Genomic DNA, 17787 nt, shown 5'->3' with positions numbered 1-17787 from the left:
ATAGATGCAGATCCGGCCATGAAATTTTTATGCAGCTAAAACCCGGTTCTTGGACCGGTTTCCGGGTTTTCCGGTTCTTACCGGTCAAACCCGGGTTTTGGTAGTTGACCCGGTTTTTTGGCGATTGTGGGTTTTCACTATTAACCGGACCGGACCTGGCGGCGGTTCGCGGTTAAACCGGTCGGACCGGCCGGTCCGGTCCGGTTTTCAAAACATTGCTATGAACTATTCAGTATAAATAAACTTAAAAAAAAAAAAAAAAAAAAAGAGAATGTTATCAAAGAAGGTACATTTTGATTTTAATACATGATCTGAAATTTGAATTTTATCTCAATATTGATCGGTAACCCCATGATTTCATTCTTTATCATCTACTAAATACTCCTAATAACTATACTATAGACCACTTGATAATTTTTGGGCCGAGTCATTATTTTGGTGTAATTACTCAGAATCAGCACAAACTTATCATAAATTATAGGGTAAAATGCATTTAACCCCCTGTAGTTTCACCGTTTGGCACTTTACCCCCCTCTAATATCGCACTTAATCCCCCTGGGGTTGTCAAATTGTAGCGGCCGTCTAATAAACTAACGGAAAACACTAAATGTCTGAAATGCCCTTTTTTTATATACTATTTGTTGGTCCAAACCATGACTAAAAACTCTTATATTTTCTTTTTAATAAATAAATATAATTCAAAAAGATTTAATTATAAATAACACAAGTTTATAGGAGTAACAATTTTCATAACTTCTTATTTGCCTAGTATCTTCTTTCCCTCACCATCAAATCGGTCCAAATTATTACAGCATCTTCAAGAAAAAAGAAGAATAGGAAAAAAAATAAAAAAAACCCTCCAAAATATTCATAAACACTTCCCAAAAAATTCAGAAAACCCGATCAAAAATAAAGTAGCCCAGATTTTCACCTCAAAACCCATTGCTCGCAATTTTTTTCTTCTCCAGCTACATCTTTGCAACTTTCGGTTTTTCTCCGTGGTGGTTCATCCCCCTTCTTGTCGTTTATGCGATTTTTTTATGCGGCGGTTTGATGGTGGGCTATTGGTGGTGGTCGGCGACGGGTGGATGTTTCAATATCCAAAACCCTCATCTTCTGTATTCACATTTTCCTCGGCCCTGTTTTTTTTTTCGATTTTTGTCTTTTTTTATTGTTTTTTTTTTTTGCTATTAGATTTTGGTGGATAAATCCTTCAGTCCTCAACAAGTCATTTTAATTTTCTTCTGTAATTTTTAATTTATGTTTTATAATTTATGTATATTTTTATTTAAAAATAAAAGACTTAATGAACATATGTTTATTGAAGAAAAATATAAAATAATTATAAAGTCAGATATGTAATTTTGAGAAATAATTCATTTAGAATGAAAAAATATGTCATATAAATTTAAAACATAATTTTAATAAGAGGAAAATAAAAGATTGGTGTAACAATTTTTATTAAAGGAAAGACAAAAGGATAACATGGGTATTTTAAAAAAATAACCTTGGAAAATCTTCAACCACCTCAATTTGGGGCGAGTGATATGCACTCACGATTAACTTTAACGGATTTTTAGACGGACGCTACAATTTGACAACCCCAGGGGGTTAAGTGCCCAAATCGATATCAGAAGGGGATAAAGTGTCAAACTGTAAAACCACAGGGGGGTTAAATGCAATTTACCCTAAATTATATAGTAACATGTTAACAAATAACTATTGAATCCTTTTAAAAAGAAATCATTTTCATAGAAGCCAAATCAATCATCCTATGGAATAAAGTCAGTTTATCGGCAGTTGTTTGGGTAGATTAATTGTCCAGCATTTCCTATAATTGCGTCTTGTCTGATGCATTCATCAAATTCACCCCGAACCTGAGTATTTCATAATGAAAGGCGAAGAAAAATGATTTAACTTCAGATCTGCTTTCTGCTAGATCAACGTAACTTTGCATGATACCGGTCACAGGAATTTGGTATCTGGTAAATATATACAGAGAAGCAATTACAATACACGCTGGCCTCAGGGAAAATATTTACTTGTTAAGAGGCAACTCAATTACATCAAATTCCTGCTACTCAATTCTGGCTTCTTCGCTTTACTTGGGGATCCGGATAGCCTAAACATAAAAAGAAAAACAAATTACATTTATACACGTTTTCCAGTCAAAGCTAAAATTATAGTGCATGGATGGTAAATCAAAATCAATTAAGACTGCTAGGAGTTGAAAATATTTTGTCCAAGTTCCAATAGCTGCAATAAAAAGTCATTCTCCAACATCACAGAGCCATAAGCAGCACATGGCATGGCTCTTTGGTTCTTTTTGCGACACCAAGTGACAATCCCTTCTGACCAATTCAGCGAAATCAAGATTAAAAAATGTACAACAGAGTTAAAACATGACATAAAACTTTCCCCTATCTTAGGGTGGCCAATGTATGTTTGACTAATTCACCTAGTTTCAATGAAATTATAATCGTTGTAAATATTTGCCAACATAATAGCTTTTAAATTAAGCATCAGACAATCAAGTTTCGGCACAAAAAAAGGATGACAGCTACACTGAAAGGAGGACTTGGAACGATGAAAGAACAACCGTTCATCACATTTTGAATTTACGTGGAAAGAAAGATGAAAGAAAACAACGACATTTTTACCTTGGACAAACGTAGATGGTTTCGTGTTCTGATGATTCACTTGAATGGAACAAGGGCTGCTTCAATCCTTAGCTCAGCAACCTGTCAAATAATTTCAACAAAATCACATTAAAGTCAGCTTACAAAAAATAAGACAAGGCATGTCTCTGAATAGAGTTAAGCGTTTGTTGACAGATATCACTATAGGATGATTAACAACAAACTTCCTTTGGTAACACAAAAGTTTGTAGATTAAAAAGAGAAAAAAGAAGAATAAAAAAAAAAAAAAAAAAAAAGGAGATACAGTTTGACTATAGGATAACTCTTGGATAGCAGTTACAAAGTAGAGACTGATCCATCAGTTTTTTTGTTTTACCTCCAAAACAGGAGTTCTGGAACGAGGAAGAGACAGCAGCTGAGAAATGAAGCAACTCGATCCACCTCATCCTGTTTCCGGTTCCCATATCTTGGGCAAGCAGATTAAAAGAGATGAGTGGTTTATCTCAAGAAAATCACCACTCACCATGAAACATCCACACGGCACTTGTCCAAGAATCCCAGATATTTAAGCTACTGAATTAGATCAACCATTGGAAGTATTGTAAGAAATTCCCACTTCAGAAGTTTTTTGTTTTGAAACCCCATTACTAGCAAGGACTTCTTCTGATCCAGGCTTGACATCCCAAATAAACCCATTTTCTTTCTCCAGAAGAAGCCGATCAAGATCATTTTCCACAGCTGTTGATTGAGGTGCAACGTAAGATATGTAATGATCTGCAATAAGCAACTTAGTTAGCAGCTGTACGCTATAATCAAGTAAACATACTGATGAGCACTAAGAAAACTTAATATCAGGGTTCTCACATAAACACACAGCTTAGAATTAAATGCCACTTTGCACGTGCATTACTTATTACATGATTTTAAGGAGAGAGATGGGTCTTACCAGCCAAGCTACGAAGGGCATTCGCTGCTGCCTGTTGCTGGGCATCTTTCCTTGTCTTGCCCATCCCAACACCAACTTTTTCGCCAGTGAAATAAACCTACAAAATGATTTAGCTCATTGAGCCTCCAAAAATCAAAGCAACTCAAGTGAACAGCACAAAAATATATTAATATCAGACAGATGAAGTTCATCAAGATAATTTGAGAATTATCAACTAAGCTGAGATCTCCAAACGACAATATTTGGAAGTTTTACAAGCTAATGAATCTATTTGCAATAAATGAAGATAGTTATACTCTGTCTCTAATTTAGAAGCTAAATGTTTGGTTTCATTTCCCAAACCTCATTTTCTCCAAAATAAAACCAAATGTTCCAACAGTCATTTCCCTCCAATACAATATTACGTTCCCCTACCCCCAAAATATTTCAAAACATCCTAATTAATACACTCTAAAATATTGTAAAACAAAATCAAACATATATGTTCCCCAAAACAGAGGAAAACACCAGATATGCCCTATCAAAACAGTTTTTTGAAGATATCTTAAATAGAGAAGTTGCTTAAATAGAGAAGTTCAAATGACACTGGCAATTAAAAGTGCAACGTAATATGAGGTTGATAACACTGACCTCTACTGAAAACTGCAAATTGTCACTGGTACTTACAACGGGCCTAAATTCAACCTGAACAGTAATGCATATAAGATAACACCCAAAGAGAGAAAAAGGTAAAGGATGATCAAGAGTATTACTGGCTAATAATAGGATTTACCTTTGACTTGCATCTTCTTCCAATCTCTTGGAGCACGCCAATAGCCAAAGATGGCAGCAGATTTATTTTATCACCTTCGGTCTTTAGTTCTTTATTATTGGAGGACAGCTGATTGTTAGACACACCAAACTCTGCAAAGAAAGAAGAAATAACAAATTAAGCAAGGAAGAAAACGATGGATATTATAAGGTAAAATCATGGTGAGATCTGCTCCGTCTCAACTGTTACTGGTGATATGTTCACATGGCAAACTCTGCACATATTCCTATCCTTCACAGAGTGTTACAGTTCTAAATTCATAGATATGTTAAGGAAGGCTGGTACGGAAAATAACCAATTATATACCATCTTCATTACAAGAGACACAAATTCAAACAAGCAAGCCAACCATTAATTGTGGGGACATGTAAGCATGAAAGATTAAAATACCTGGAAACCGATTTTGTGCAAGAGGGTTCTGTTTAGGGCTGTCATAGCCTGCATTAGCCTGCATTACAAGTTTACAAATGAAAAAGTTGTTCAAATAGGGGAAATCTAATGTTAGGATAAACTAGAAATGGCATGTTTTTAACCTCTTCAGTCTTTACTTGAGACAACTCTGCAGGAACTGAAGATGATGTACCATGACCAAGTGAATTTTGATGAAGTCGTTGTCTGTCCGATGGATCAAATTCTGAAATTATTCCTGGGGCTCGGCTTCTGAAATTACCTCGATTAGTATCTTCTTCCAGCCAGCCTCCTTGTGGCTGCAAGACAGGTGCCTGCCAAGGCAATCTAGACAATAGAGGTGGTTCATTTGAACGTGGATACCTGCTATCTCTTCGAAATGGATCACCAAGTAAACTGGGCTCTGCAATTTAATTCGGCAAAATAAAAGAGAACATATAAATTCATGCATGGTATTTAAGAACCAAACCACATCAACTATCCTACGAAATACAATCAGCAAAAGTAAATGGGAATGCCACAACGTATCTCACATAGTGCTCAGCACCATGTGTCAAGTTCTAAGAGTGAAGAGATCTACAGAACAAAACCATACTTTCAGAAGGTAACACTACTCTTGTGGATGCTGGAGCAGTGGCACTTGCAACAGACACTACGGGAATCTTGCAGCTTTCAGATTTCAACTCAAGGTTGTTAGCCATGGGATAAGAAACAGCATTAACAGCATTCTTCTCTTCCTGGACAGTAACAAGAGGACAATAGTGCCAAAGATCATTAACAAGCACAAATGAATGGATAAAGACAAAATAGGAACAGACAAATGGTATTCCCTGTTTCAGGTAGAGAGGAACTACATATAATATGGAAAGTAAGGAGCTGGTGTAAAAAACTACCAGAGACTGCAATCTTTGTGCAACTTCAGTTCCATTCATTCCCTCAGCAATTGGAGCATTTGTATTTCCATTTGGTATAAAACTAGCATCCTGAAAATATAACACGCTGTCATTAAAATGAAATTCAACAGTAGGATTGGGACACCCAAATTATATGTGCATACCTCTGAAATCAAGTAGTTGCTGACATCTGGTGGACAAGGTAAGTTCACAACCTCGTCTTCGAAGAAAATATCGGATATTCTTCTCAGTAAATTTTCATCGTACTCTCTGATAGTTTTAAGAAATAAATAAATAGTTGCCACAAAACGTCAGTCCAGAAGAATACTAAAAGGACTAAAATTAACATATCTATTAACCAATAACTTTAACAGAATATAAATGCAACTCACTTGAAGAAACCACCTCTGACATTGCAAGCCACGTTTCTCGCCACACACAGGACAGGAACAGGATTGGCAATCTGGAATAGTAAATACTTAATCATTAAAATGGTTCTAATCAAACGCTAAGAGATTAAAACAATCTCATGAACATAAATGCGGTACCTCGGCCTGTGGAGCATAATATGGAGTGAATGCAGGAACTACATGAACACGAGGCTGATCTTTGTCTTCCCAAACCTTTAAACGATCATCTATAACCATTGCCATCTTTGGATGGCAACTGCCATTCTGGAAGACATTGAGCAAGGATTTCCTAGCCCCTAAGAAAAATTTATCATAATAGTTTAATCAAATAGCAAATGGGATGGAAAACTAAGGATGAAATTGATTCATCAAGACAAAATGAAGAACTTCTACACAGAAACATCTGAAAGGGTAGAAGATAAGTAATGACTTTTAGAATTTATGTATATTACAGTACAAGTAGCAATGCAATACACTTTCCAAATCCAACATGCTCTAGTAATTAATTAAATTAATTTAGAGAACCTTAAACTAATTGTACTGCATAAAGGTTAAGAATTTCTGCCTACAGGAAAATCAAGTTCACCTGGTTTGACACAGACAACGCGGTCCAGTAATTGCTTTGAGCTAATTAAGCGCGCTTCTGGGTCAAGCAGCCTCCACATTTCCAGTGCATAATCTCTTTCAGCCATGGTACAGACATAAACTTCAAATCTTTTTCGGCCTTTTGCAGTTAAATAGTTTCTCAAGTCTTCCCAAGCAGGTCGTAATCTTACTAACACACTGGTGTCACGTATCTATACAAGAGAACATCCACGAATAAGAAAGCAGACTAATCAAACTAGAGTACAGGTATTAGACGAATTCTATAACAATCACTTGTACTTGAAAAATCTGGGTGATTCTCAAGGCATGTGTGTGTGTGTGTGTGTGTGTGTGCGTGTGTGTGTGTGTGTGTGACGGAGGGAGGGAGGGAGGGAGGGAGGGAGGGAGAGAGAGAGAGAGAGAGAGAGAGAGAGAGAGAGAGAGAGAGAGAGAGAGAGAGAGAGAGAGAGAGAGAGAGAGAGAGAGAGAGAGAGAGAGAGAGAGAGAGAGAGTTCAAAATTTAGAGAAACTCTACTTGAATACAATATACAAGTGTAATTAAAAAAATCGAGTAAATAGTGTGTAACAATTGAAAATTTGACAATCACAACTCGAAAGTACAGTATGAACTAAAAAATGGAGAATACCAAGATATAGCAACAAAAATGGAATATACAAGCAACACTATCTTCTAACCTCGGGATTAATTCGCGTAAGAACGATGTTTTTCTCAGGTAACCTTACAACAGGCCGAAGAACACGATGCTTTCCATCAGATAGGAGAGGCACTTCCTCCAACTGGATCTTATAAACTTTCCCCCCATCCACAACACAATCAGTCTCTGCATATTGCTTCAATAATGCCCGATCCTCAATATATCTCTTCATCTCTGCTTTCATCCCAGATTCCCGAATTGCGTCAGACTCACGTGTAATCCAACCCGTCAAAGCTTCGATTCTATCTTCAAATGACTTCAATGTATTGGCCACAATGAGAGTTTCATCAAGATCAAACACAATGGCTAAACACCTCGTATTCAGCATCCATAAACACGCATTGTACAGACCAGATGGCACTGAATAGCACCAAAAACATGGAAATTTCTTCTGCTTGCTAGGCATCGCCACTAAATGAATTTCCTCATTACCAAGCAATACAACCGCCGTCTACATTAAAAAAAAATTGCAAAAGTATCAGCCAGACAACCATACATACAACCATCTGGCATAATACACATCTAGCCAACAATTCGATGTTTACATCTGGGGGAGTGGCTATATACGGCGCTAAGAGAATTTAATCAATTCCCACCGTTACAATTACAGTGATACAGATTATACATGAGTAAAATTACAAGAACAAATAAACTAACACTCTCGATATCATTTCCAGATGAATACAAACACCAAGCGAGCAGAATATAAAGTGAAATAAAAAAAAAACAATGCTCTATTCAACTGATAAAAGTAAAAATGGAGGAACAAAATGCAAAACCTTAAGCTCGTAGAAGCAAGAGGCGTGGAGAGTAATCAATGGAGACTGCTCGGCGTTAGAATTAGAATTGCTATTAGAACAGGGCTCCAGCTTGCAACGAACAGAGGCATACGAAATCGTCTGCAGAACGGATAGAGGATGGCATCTCTCGCTGTTCGGCGAGATGTAGTGAATCCGTATCTCATTATTCGGAAATTGAAAATTCCCATCCTTCACTGAAACTGCTTCCAGTTCCCCTAAATACAAATCCCCGTGATAAACCGCGGATTTAAACCCTAATCGACTCATTCTATTCTCAAAAATGAAAAGAGGAAAAAACAGGTGATGAAATTATGCCGATTCTGAAAACAAACACAGAATTGATTGTGAGAAGAAATCACTCCCCACTCTGCATGATCTCTCTGGCCTTTTGCAGCCTTCTCTCACTACTCTAAAAAAAATTCTCTCTCTAGAGGCACTTTCTCTCTCTTACTCCCTCCCCAAGCAGCGGTTTCAAACAATGGGGGGTCGTGCCTTTATATAGAAGCGTGAGAAGGGGCAAATTACGTAAATTGACCTGAGTTTTGTGAAAATTACGCATGTGCCACCGCTTGTCCGTACGGAGTGTTTTTGGGGGGTAAAGATGGCAACTGGAAAAGTGGGGAGGTCATGCTTTTTGAGCCATGGGATGGGATTATGGCATTGTACACGTGGCGGACGATGAGGTGGTGCATTTTTTGTGCTGTGTGATTATAATCGCCGTTGATTTTCATGGCATTTTTTTTGGCAGAGTGTGACGTTTGCTTTGGCATGGATTTCAAATTTTCAAATCTTTTATTATTAAAAGCAGATACCCAAATTTCCAAATCTTTTATAGACACTTTGAAATGTTACGATATTGACTTATTTAAATTATTTTCTATTTTTCTTATAGCAATTGTCTCCATTATAATTGTATACTTTTTTTTAATTAAAATAAAAAAAACTCTAGCACTTAATTAAAAACAACGATATGATATTATTCGTATTGAATACGATCGATAATAAATAATGAATAAATAAATAATACTCTCGATAATAAATAATACCCCAAAAAGTATACTTTGTTCGTACCTTTTTATTTGTTGTGTGAGGTTTAACCACACAAACCAAAAAAAAAATTAATTAGTTTTTATTTTTGAAGAAGAAAAAAAACTAGATTACCCCTCTAACAAGATTATTTCAACATTAATTAATATCCTACTCACCTTTCTAAATTCTAATAATATCATGTCTATTTTAGTATTTTTCTTTATGTGCAGTTAATGACCAATGATAAAATTAGCAAAAAGATAATTAACTTTTATGTATTGAATTTCAAAACGGGTAAATGATATAGATATTTTTTTTTATTTTTTATTTTGCCAAATAGAAAAATAAATTGGACGGAGATAGTATTATAATTGAAGGGAAATTATATTTAATGCATAACTTGTATATAAATTTACTAGAAACACAATTGGAAAAAATATATATTTAATGTGCAAATTGTGTGTTTTGGTACACATAATTAGGCCGCCCAATGACCCTCTAGGCTATAATAATAATTTTTTTAGTTAAAATCTCATTAATAGTCATCGTCTTATTATTTAGTTTCAATTTAGTCCCTCGTATCTCCGAAGTCTTATTTTTATTTTTCAATCCTACGATTTATTTCATTACAGTCCTTAAGATAATTTAGTTAACTTTAGCAAAATTTTTTATTTAACAGATTAAATATTCTATTCTAACTTACTTTTAATAAACTATAAGCAAAATAAGAACAATAGAAGAACATATAATCAAATTAATTCTTTAAATATTAACATAAACTCATAAAATATATAAATAAATTCAAATAAAGAATATATGTAAATGGTTTATCATAATCATTTGATATATTCCTAAATTCAAGTCATATCAACGAAATAAATCTAAATGATTGTTTGTATATTAATATAAATTAATATATTGTATAATTTTTTAAGTTATATTGTTTATAAACTATATTTTTCTTGGTTGTAAAGTGAATTTTAAATTACAAAATTAATTATTTTATCTATTTATTTATAATTTATCCAAAATAATTCATAAATGGAATATTCGGTCCACCCTTAAAAAGATTTCGTTAAAGTTAAAAAATTAATTCACCAAGAGACTATATTTAGATGAGTTATAATATTGAGGGATGAAAATGAGATAATAGAGGCATAAAGGACTAAAGCGGGAGTAAATAATAAAATGATGGACTCAAGTGAAATTTGGCCAATTTTTTTACTAATACAAAATTATTGAAGCAATAATCTTACAGATCAGCATGCATGGAACCAAGACTGGTGGGGCACGCGCCAAATACTAATTTACTCCGGGTGCAACTTAAAAATTGAACTTTTAATCTTTTAAGCAACAACGTACAATCCCAAACAGAACGCGTACTACTTCTACAGATAAACCGCGTAGCAGGTGATTATTGCTCGGCAGCTTAACAACAATTGAGTTCCATCGACGAAAACGAAGAGACGATCAATCCGAGTCATCGTCGGAATCTAAAGAGAGGGAATCATGTCATCAGACTTTGCCGATTCGTTCAGTGGAGCCTCAGCGCGTTTCGGCTACGAGCCGCGGCTCTCCTCGCAGCGCTTTGACTCGGCTCGTTTCGAGTCGTTTCTCGAAAGCGAGTGGATGAGTGAGGGAGGTTTAGAGGAGGACTCGCCGTCTTCCGGCAGCGGCGGTGCGGTGCTTCCACCTCCGACAGATCGCGAGTTTTCAGGTAACGAACCTATTCTGCCGCCTCCGGCGGCGGAGGGTTTTGCTCTGAGAGAGTGGAGAAGGTTAGTTCAAAGAAACGCATGTATTTGTATATGTGATATGTCACGCGCCTGTTTGTTATAATCATAAACGAAATGAAAGTATCTTAGAGAGATCCATGCTTAATTATTATCAAGCTATCGTTTCCGTGTTGAATGACGAAAACGTTGCAGGAAAAACGCGCTTCGATTAGAGGAGAAGGAAAGAAGGGAGAAGGAAATGGTTAAGGATATAATCGAGGAAGCCGATACGTATAAAACCGAGTACTACGATAAATGGAAGATTATGTGCGATAACAACAGAGCAGTCAACAGAGAAAAGGAAAAGGTTAGCTTTGTTTTATATATTTTTTTTCTGAATGAATTTTTGATGTCGATTTGCGAAATGAAGTTTCTTGTTGATTGCAGTTGTTTCTAGAAGGAAGAGAGAAGTTCCATGGTGAAGCGGATACAAATTACTGGAAGGCGATTGGCGAACTTATACCAAAAGAAATCCCGACAATCGAAAAGAAGGGTAAGAAGGCGAGTAAAGCTTCCGTTGTTGTTGTTCAAGGCCCTAAGCCAGGGAAGCCGACTGATTTGTCACGAATGCGTCAAATTCTCGTAAAACTCAAACACCAAACACCCAGTCATATTGTTTCGCCGAAACCTCAAACTGTATCTGCTCTTGCAAAGTGAAGTTCTCGTCTCCGAATAACGTGTAAAAAGTGATGTTGCTTCTTGAGTGTTTTAGTCTTTGAACTTTTTGGACGATGATATATTAGTGTTTGATAACATTTGTCCGGAGTTTTATCCGAACACTGTCCACATTTGGTCTGCCTCGATAGTGACGTGTCAACTACTTACCAAGAAGCTGTGGGCTAAAGAATGAATACAATTAATTACCTGTGGGAGACTACAATAATAACAATGTATATGTAGTAAATGAAGTAGCTGGGGTTATCTAGGAAGCATTTCTGTAAAAGTTTGAGCATCATCAAACCGATCTGAAGTCAGAAAAGGAGTGGCGGCTGATGTTTTGCCTTTGTCTGAGTGAGAACTCGTTCTCGATTGAAGGATACTATGTGGTCTGTATAAACCAGGCTCCGACAGTAAGTTCTCGTTGAGATTAACATCTGTGGAGAGCATTTTCAACACCTGTTTCATGTCTGGTCTTTGCTGAACTGCTGCTTGTGTGCAAAACAGTGCAACTTTCGCGAACCGAGTGATTTCGTCCGTTCGATACTCCTTCAGTTCTGGATCAACAATGTCTACTATTCTACCTTCTTTGAACAGTTTCCATGTCTGCAACAAGATTTATAAATCAGATTTAAAAAAAAAAAATTAAATCGCAAAATCAGCGGTTCAAAATCGTGATAGAAACTTACCCATTCAAGAAGAACCAAGAAATCCTCTCCAAAAGAAGCTTTGCCACTACTTCTTCCAGTTATAATTTCGAGCAAGAGGACCCCGAAACTATATACGTCGGCTTTCTTTGTGAGTTGCCCCATTAAAGCATATTCTGGAGCTAGATATCCCCTGCAGTTAATCAGACGATAATAATTATAAAAAATTTATATAATTTTTTTTACATGAAAATAAGCGGGAAAAAAAGAAAAAGAAAGAACTTTCACTAACACAGTTCCTGCTACTCGTGTGCTAACATGGGTGACATTATCAGGAAATAGTTTTGCCAAACCGAAATCTCCGATTTTGGGGTTGAAATTCTCATCAAGAAGGATGTTGCTGGCCTTTATATCTCGATGGACAATGCTCGGTTCAGCATCTTCGTGAAGAAACGCAAGGCCAGAAGCTGTACCCACACATATTGCAGCCCTCTTGGACCAATCCAGTTCAACAACACGTTTATCATGCGAGACTGGGAAAAATAACAAATTTGTATTATTATGCTAAATGAAAAAAATACCAATATTATTATTTCTTAAGAAATATTTATAAGCTAATCAATACCGAGTAAAGCACTGGTGAGGCTGTTGTTCTCCAAATATTCGTACACCAATATTCTGTTGTTTCCCTCAATGCAACAACCAATAAGCTGAACGAGGTTCGGGTGTTGGATATTTGATATCGTATTAATCTCCGTTAAGAACTCATTAGTCCCTTGCTTAGAAGCTGCCGAAAGACACTTGATTGCAACTTGAGTTCCGTCTCTCAAAACTCCCTGCAGTTATGTACAGTTACACAAGTTAAACATAAGACAGAGAAACGAAAAGGCTGTAAATGCAAGTACGAACTGACCTTATAGACTACGCCGAAACCACCTCTGCCGATTCTATTCAAAGGATGGAAAACCTGTGTAGCTGATCGCAGAGAATGATAAGTAAAGAGCCTCACATTGTTTGGAGCAATTCCTGACCACACCAAATAAAACAACGATTATTATATAAACAAACACGTGGAATCACATTAAATGCAATAAGACAATTACAACACATATAAGTTGTACTACAGTATAGTAATTAAGATTGTCAATCAAAACAACACAAGATCACTGTACTAGCAACTAACGACTAATCACCCATTTCATTATTTGCAGACTAATTACTCACTAATCCATGGCAACTTTTCAAGAAAACCTAAGGTCCTAAAATTGGTCAACATGAGATTCTCACTCATCACACTTATTACAACATTTCTTGTATAAGATCCATAATAGTAATATATTCAATCAATCAATCTAAACGAATATTTTACGAAACAAAAATTTGCCATTACTAAGAAGAAAAAACAGAACATAAATTAGTGGCAGCACAACAAGAATTGATCATAAACACAATAATTATGCTACTCTTACCTTTGGCTTCTGTGACAATCTTCTCTTTGCAGGAATCAAATGCACCAAAACAAGTCTTAAGCCCCATTACCATGCTCACTCGTTTCGAAATACTAATAATAATAATATTTTAAAAAAAAATCAAATCTTTAATGGAGTCTCGCATGTAATCCAATCCAATCAATCAACCATCTTCCAACTGCAGCACTGCATATAATCATAGCCCAGATAAGAACTTCACAAACATAAGCCGCCCACAAATTCACAATAAAAAAAAAGGAAGGAAGAGAAAAGAAGAACCACGTTCACACCTGAAGAAGTTGTACCGAATAAAAAGAAGAGATTGTGGCCTGACGTGAGGGACTGTGTGTATGTATTTTATTCCTATATGCTTATATATAACACCTTAATTAATCATCATTAAAATAGTATTATCGAGATAATGTGTTGTCTTGGTGTTTGATTGGTTTAATTTTCTTCTCGCTTTGGACTTTGGGGAGGTTTGACAATGAAGAGAGAGAAAAATCTAGAGAGAGAAAACTCAAAGGGGGAAATTGGAAGTAATAGAAAAAAACGGAGGGAAAGAGGAAGTGATGGTGACGGCCCCCGTGGCATATTTCACGGGGATGTAAATTTTTACAGTTCACACCATTTTCGTTCAGATTTGTCCTGTGAGGCTGTGACGAGTGATTAGTGACGTACGATGACGATACTTTTTTTTTTTTTTTTTAACATACTAGCCTTTTCCTCCGGTTCTATTGGTACGATGTTATTCAATTTGACCTGAAATCGAGGGAAGAGAGGCAGTTAAATTAGCGACAGCTTGGAATTGGAAAAAATAAAAAGTCGACGGGGAAATTTCTATTTTAAGTGCAACTTAACCTACAAACTCTAGAAAACCTAACCACCAAACTTTAACCTAACTTATATCAATTATTGCCACTTTTAATAAAGAAACCAAACTTTCAACATTCAACTTCACGGCAAAAATTATGACTGCAAACTGTTCAACTTTGTAATGATTACTGAGTCAAAGAGGTTTTAATTTGAACTATCAACAAATGCAATTGAGTCAAACTTAATTTCATATATGTTTTTTTTTTCTTTGATTTTTTTAAAGTGATTATTTTTATATATGCTTGAAATGAATAATATAGAAAGATGAAGGATAATTATTAGTACATGATCATGCTTGAATATGAAAAAAAAACTATTAGGACTACTCCTTTTCTCAAGGTAGAATGGAAAATTCGTAGACGAAGATCATAGTTGTGTTTCTAGAATTTCCTACAAATAAAACGGTGTCGCTTAATCTAAAGAATGGTTCGTAGAGAAACATTCATTTGAAGAATATAAAACTACAAAAACAAATAGCTGGTCAATGCTTTCCTATATCATCTTTAACCATGAAATTCAAAATTATGTTCCAAAGATTACAACTGAATGCACATATAAGATGGTTTGGGCCCATTTTGTGGGCCTAAAAAATAGTGAAATATCTTAATTATTATAGGCCCATTTATATTTCCCTTAAATCCAAAGCTAGATAGTTTATACTTGTCTAACCTTAATACAATCCTTTGCAATTACAACCCAAAATCATGTATAACAGTCATTATATTCAAATTGACACAATAGTATTTCAAAATCTTTATAATAAGTACGTGTGCCTCATGTAAGCATAAGTAGCAACTAATCCACATCTCCGTCATTCCCCGTAACAAACGAGAAAAAAAGAAGATAAAAACCCTTACGAAATTTGCACCAAGAGGCATATAAATGGGTTTAAAAACCCATAATCTAAGCATGCAAACAAATGTCAAGAAAGCCATTCACATTCATGCTAGAACGATAGAAAAGAAGGGGTTTCAAATTGAAAAATCGAAGATGAGGCAGAATCAAGAACATGGGAAACGCATACAAGAGCTCATTTCTCAAGTCTTACTCATAGAGTGTCACTGAGACATGGATCATGTAATGGCGATCTGGCCACAAATTGCTAAAATGCAACAACCCTCGTCAGACGAACGCAATACAGCAGTGGCGCAATCAATAAAAAATAAATCAAGATTACAAACATTTGTGAAGGACTCGATGATACTGCACTATTTGAAAATTAACAATTTTTTATATAAATATTAGATATAGATTTTTAAAACGTGTACGTGTGTGTGTGTGTCATCACTACAATGCCATGCCTCAAATACGAGATAAGAAAATATGAATAAAAATATGAGTCAAGAGTTTTTGTTTTGCAACAAATAATTCATCAGTTTCCATGTTTTCTAAAGAAGAAACAATAACCTGCGGTTAAGTTGTGAATGGCAATCTGTCCTCAGATACTCCACTGTCAACTTTACCCATTCTTTGAGGTGGCCATACAACATGTGTAATTCGGCCACAAATCAAACCAAGAGGAATCTGTCAAACAGTGCCATTTTCAAAGGAAACAAGGAAGTTACTATAATATTGTATAAGTAACGACTTCAAACATGAATCAGAACCGTATATACAAGAACATCATAACGTAAAGTATAAATTTCACACGAGTTGGTGTAGTAAAGCAAGTTGTGACTTACGGGGCCAAATGATCTCGAGTCTAGGCTACAAGCTGAACTGTCTCCCTCAACCCAACAATGCCCTGATGGAATCCTCACAGTGTCAAATGAAGGGAGATGAACAGAGTCACCTGGAAGGGCAGTAATTCTCTTTACATTTTTCTCTTTGTAATTACTCGGTGAACTGCACAATACGGTGACTATTTCATCAGCATCACCCATCACCACAGTCAGCTTAGTTAAGTAAAATTTTAAGCAGTAGATTATTTATCATATCACTCGACAAATTTAATACTAGTTGTTCCGGAAATGGGGAAAAACACACAAATTCTTATGTACCAAAATCATCGACTGCAATTCAGTGAGATGTGTGATTCACAAAGCTATTGTGTGCATATCTCAAGTCTCGGGTACAACATATCCGGCATTAAGATATTATCCTGTCCTTCCATAAAATGAAACACCGTAAGAGCTATTTTTGATGCAACTAACTCCACCATCAAGTTAGCTTGCCACATATGCATAAGATGCAAAATGACGATAAATGTTCCAGAACAATGGTTGCATTTCTAGATTCTGTGCTCTAATCCATCATATGTCATTCTTAATTTCTTCATTTTTTGTAATAACAAGAGCAAAATTTAGCAGGGACCTACTACATTTTATATTTTCTTATGCTCTAACACAAAAATATTCGACAGTGATCTATACATCTATGTATTTAAGAAAGTGAAACAATGATCTCAATCTCAAGCGAAAACCTAATCAACTAACTAGATCATGCATTTTACCTGACAAAATAAAACCATAACAGAATTGGGAGAAAAAAAACTTGTAAATTGAAGAATAAAAATTAAGAACTAGATTTACCGGAAAACAACGACATCACCCCGCACGAACTCGTATTTGTCGAGGCATAACTTCTCGACCAAGACGTAGTCATCTGTAACAGAAGTGAACACACATTCAAGCGAAAATGCTTTAATACTTCCGGCGTAGGAAAATAAGAAAAATTGTAATAAAATTAGAAAATAGCAAATTGACCTAATACAGATCCGCTGGATTTTTGCTCGTAGGGATTGAAAGTGGGAGCCATGGAGGAACCACGAACAGCCATTAAGCTGGCATAACGGTCGGATATTGCGAGGCCAATCGCACCGCCGGCGAAATACTTTCTACCGATATTCCAGATGAAATTTCCATTCGCCATATTTCTATATAAATCAACTGAACATTTCCTGAAACTTTCTTCATTTTAGAGATCAGATTAATTATGAAGAAGAATTAACAAAAAGAAAATGGTGATGATCACCCGAATCCATTTTGATACGGGCCGGGTTTTGTTGAAAATGGTTTGGACTTTGGATCCGAGTTCAAAGCCCAATTCTCATTCATTTTCGGGCCAATGTTTAATAAGCCCAATGCTGACTTAAGCAACACCGCCATTCAACGAGGCTGCGATCGC

General features: G+C 35.8%; 4 protein-coding genes across 11 annotated transcripts; 1 reads left to right on the top strand and 3 right to left on the bottom strand.

The window, feature by feature from the left end:
• Positions 1–1912: 1912 nt before the first annotated feature.
• On the bottom strand, positions 1913–8779 carry CPL2 (carboxyl-terminal domain (ctd) phosphatase-like 2). Of its 6 annotated transcripts, none has more exons than XM_088823807.1 (17): positions 8188–8747; positions 7389–7859; positions 6694–6904; positions 6246–6403; positions 6090–6160; positions 5862–5967; positions 5698–5787; positions 5400–5541; positions 5168–5207; positions 4930–5056; positions 4787–4844; positions 4358–4488; positions 4216–4269; positions 3586–3682; positions 3016–3413; positions 2661–2741; positions 1913–2351 (listed from the first exon to the last, which is right to left on the bottom strand). In XM_088823807.1, exons 1-15 carry the CDS (start codon positions 8473–8475, stop codon positions 3223–3225), a joined length of 2235 nt encoding a protein of 744 aa, XP_088679933.1. In that variant the 5' UTR covers positions 8476–8747; the 3' UTR covers positions 1913–2351; positions 2661–2741; positions 3016–3222. The 6 variants fall into 6 exon arrangements, with proteins under 6 accessions (XP_088679933.1, XP_088679934.1, XP_088679932.1 ...); XM_088823808.1 differs by having other exon boundaries at positions 1913–2348; XM_088823806.1 differs by having other exon boundaries at positions 1913–2122.
• A 1655-nt stretch (positions 8780–10434) lies between these two features.
• On the bottom strand, positions 10435–14420 carry LOC105953073 (Protein kinase superfamily protein). 2 transcript variants are annotated; one of them, XM_088823810.1, is made up of 7 exons: positions 14076–14420; positions 13786–13971; positions 13230–13342; positions 12942–13152; positions 12609–12849; positions 12359–12509; positions 10435–12275 (listed from the first exon to the last, which is right to left on the bottom strand). In XM_088823810.1, exons 2-7 carry the CDS (start codon positions 13856–13858, stop codon positions 11931–11933), a joined length of 1134 nt encoding a protein of 377 aa, XP_088679936.1. In that variant the 5' UTR covers positions 13859–13971; positions 14076–14420; the 3' UTR covers positions 10435–11930. The 2 variants fall into 2 exon arrangements, with proteins under 2 accessions (XP_088679936.1, XP_088679935.1); XM_088823809.1 differs by having other exon boundaries at positions 13786–13963; positions 14076–14196.
• Positions 10652–11789, top strand: LOC105953076 (clathrin light chain 3; the record flags this gene model as incomplete). The annotated part of the gene is given in 4 exon segments (XM_012976700.2): positions 10652–10744; positions 10747–11015; positions 11166–11319; positions 11400–11789. Coding segments are annotated over 4 exon segments (786 nt in total), but the record flags the coding sequence as incomplete, so codon positions are not given.
• Positions 14419–17711, bottom strand: LOC105953077 (uncharacterized). Of its 2 annotated transcripts, XM_088823813.1 has the most exons (5): positions 17367–17711; positions 17193–17265; positions 16344–16506; positions 16069–16185; positions 14419–14547 (listed from the first exon to the last, which is right to left on the bottom strand). In XM_088823813.1, exons 1-4 carry the CDS (start codon positions 17530–17532, stop codon positions 16075–16077), a joined length of 513 nt encoding a protein of 170 aa, XP_088679939.1. In that variant the 5' UTR covers positions 17533–17711; the 3' UTR covers positions 14419–14547; positions 16069–16074. The 2 variants fall into 2 exon arrangements, with proteins under 2 accessions (XP_088679939.1, XP_012832155.2); XM_012976701.2 differs by lacking the exon at positions 14419–14547 and having other exon boundaries at positions 15735–16185.
• Positions 17712–17787: the final 76 nt, after the last annotated feature.

The sequence above is a fragment of the Erythranthe guttata genome, chromosome 10 (genome assembly GCF_056151865.1).
Source record: "Erythranthe guttata isolate IM_541 chromosome 10, IM_541, whole genome shotgun sequence".
Classification (NCBI taxonomy): domain Eukaryota; kingdom Viridiplantae; phylum Streptophyta; class Magnoliopsida; order Lamiales; family Phrymaceae; genus Erythranthe; species Erythranthe guttata.
The sequence above is the reverse complement of the archived record's forward strand: the minus strand, read 5'-3'. Positions and strand labels throughout refer to the sequence as shown.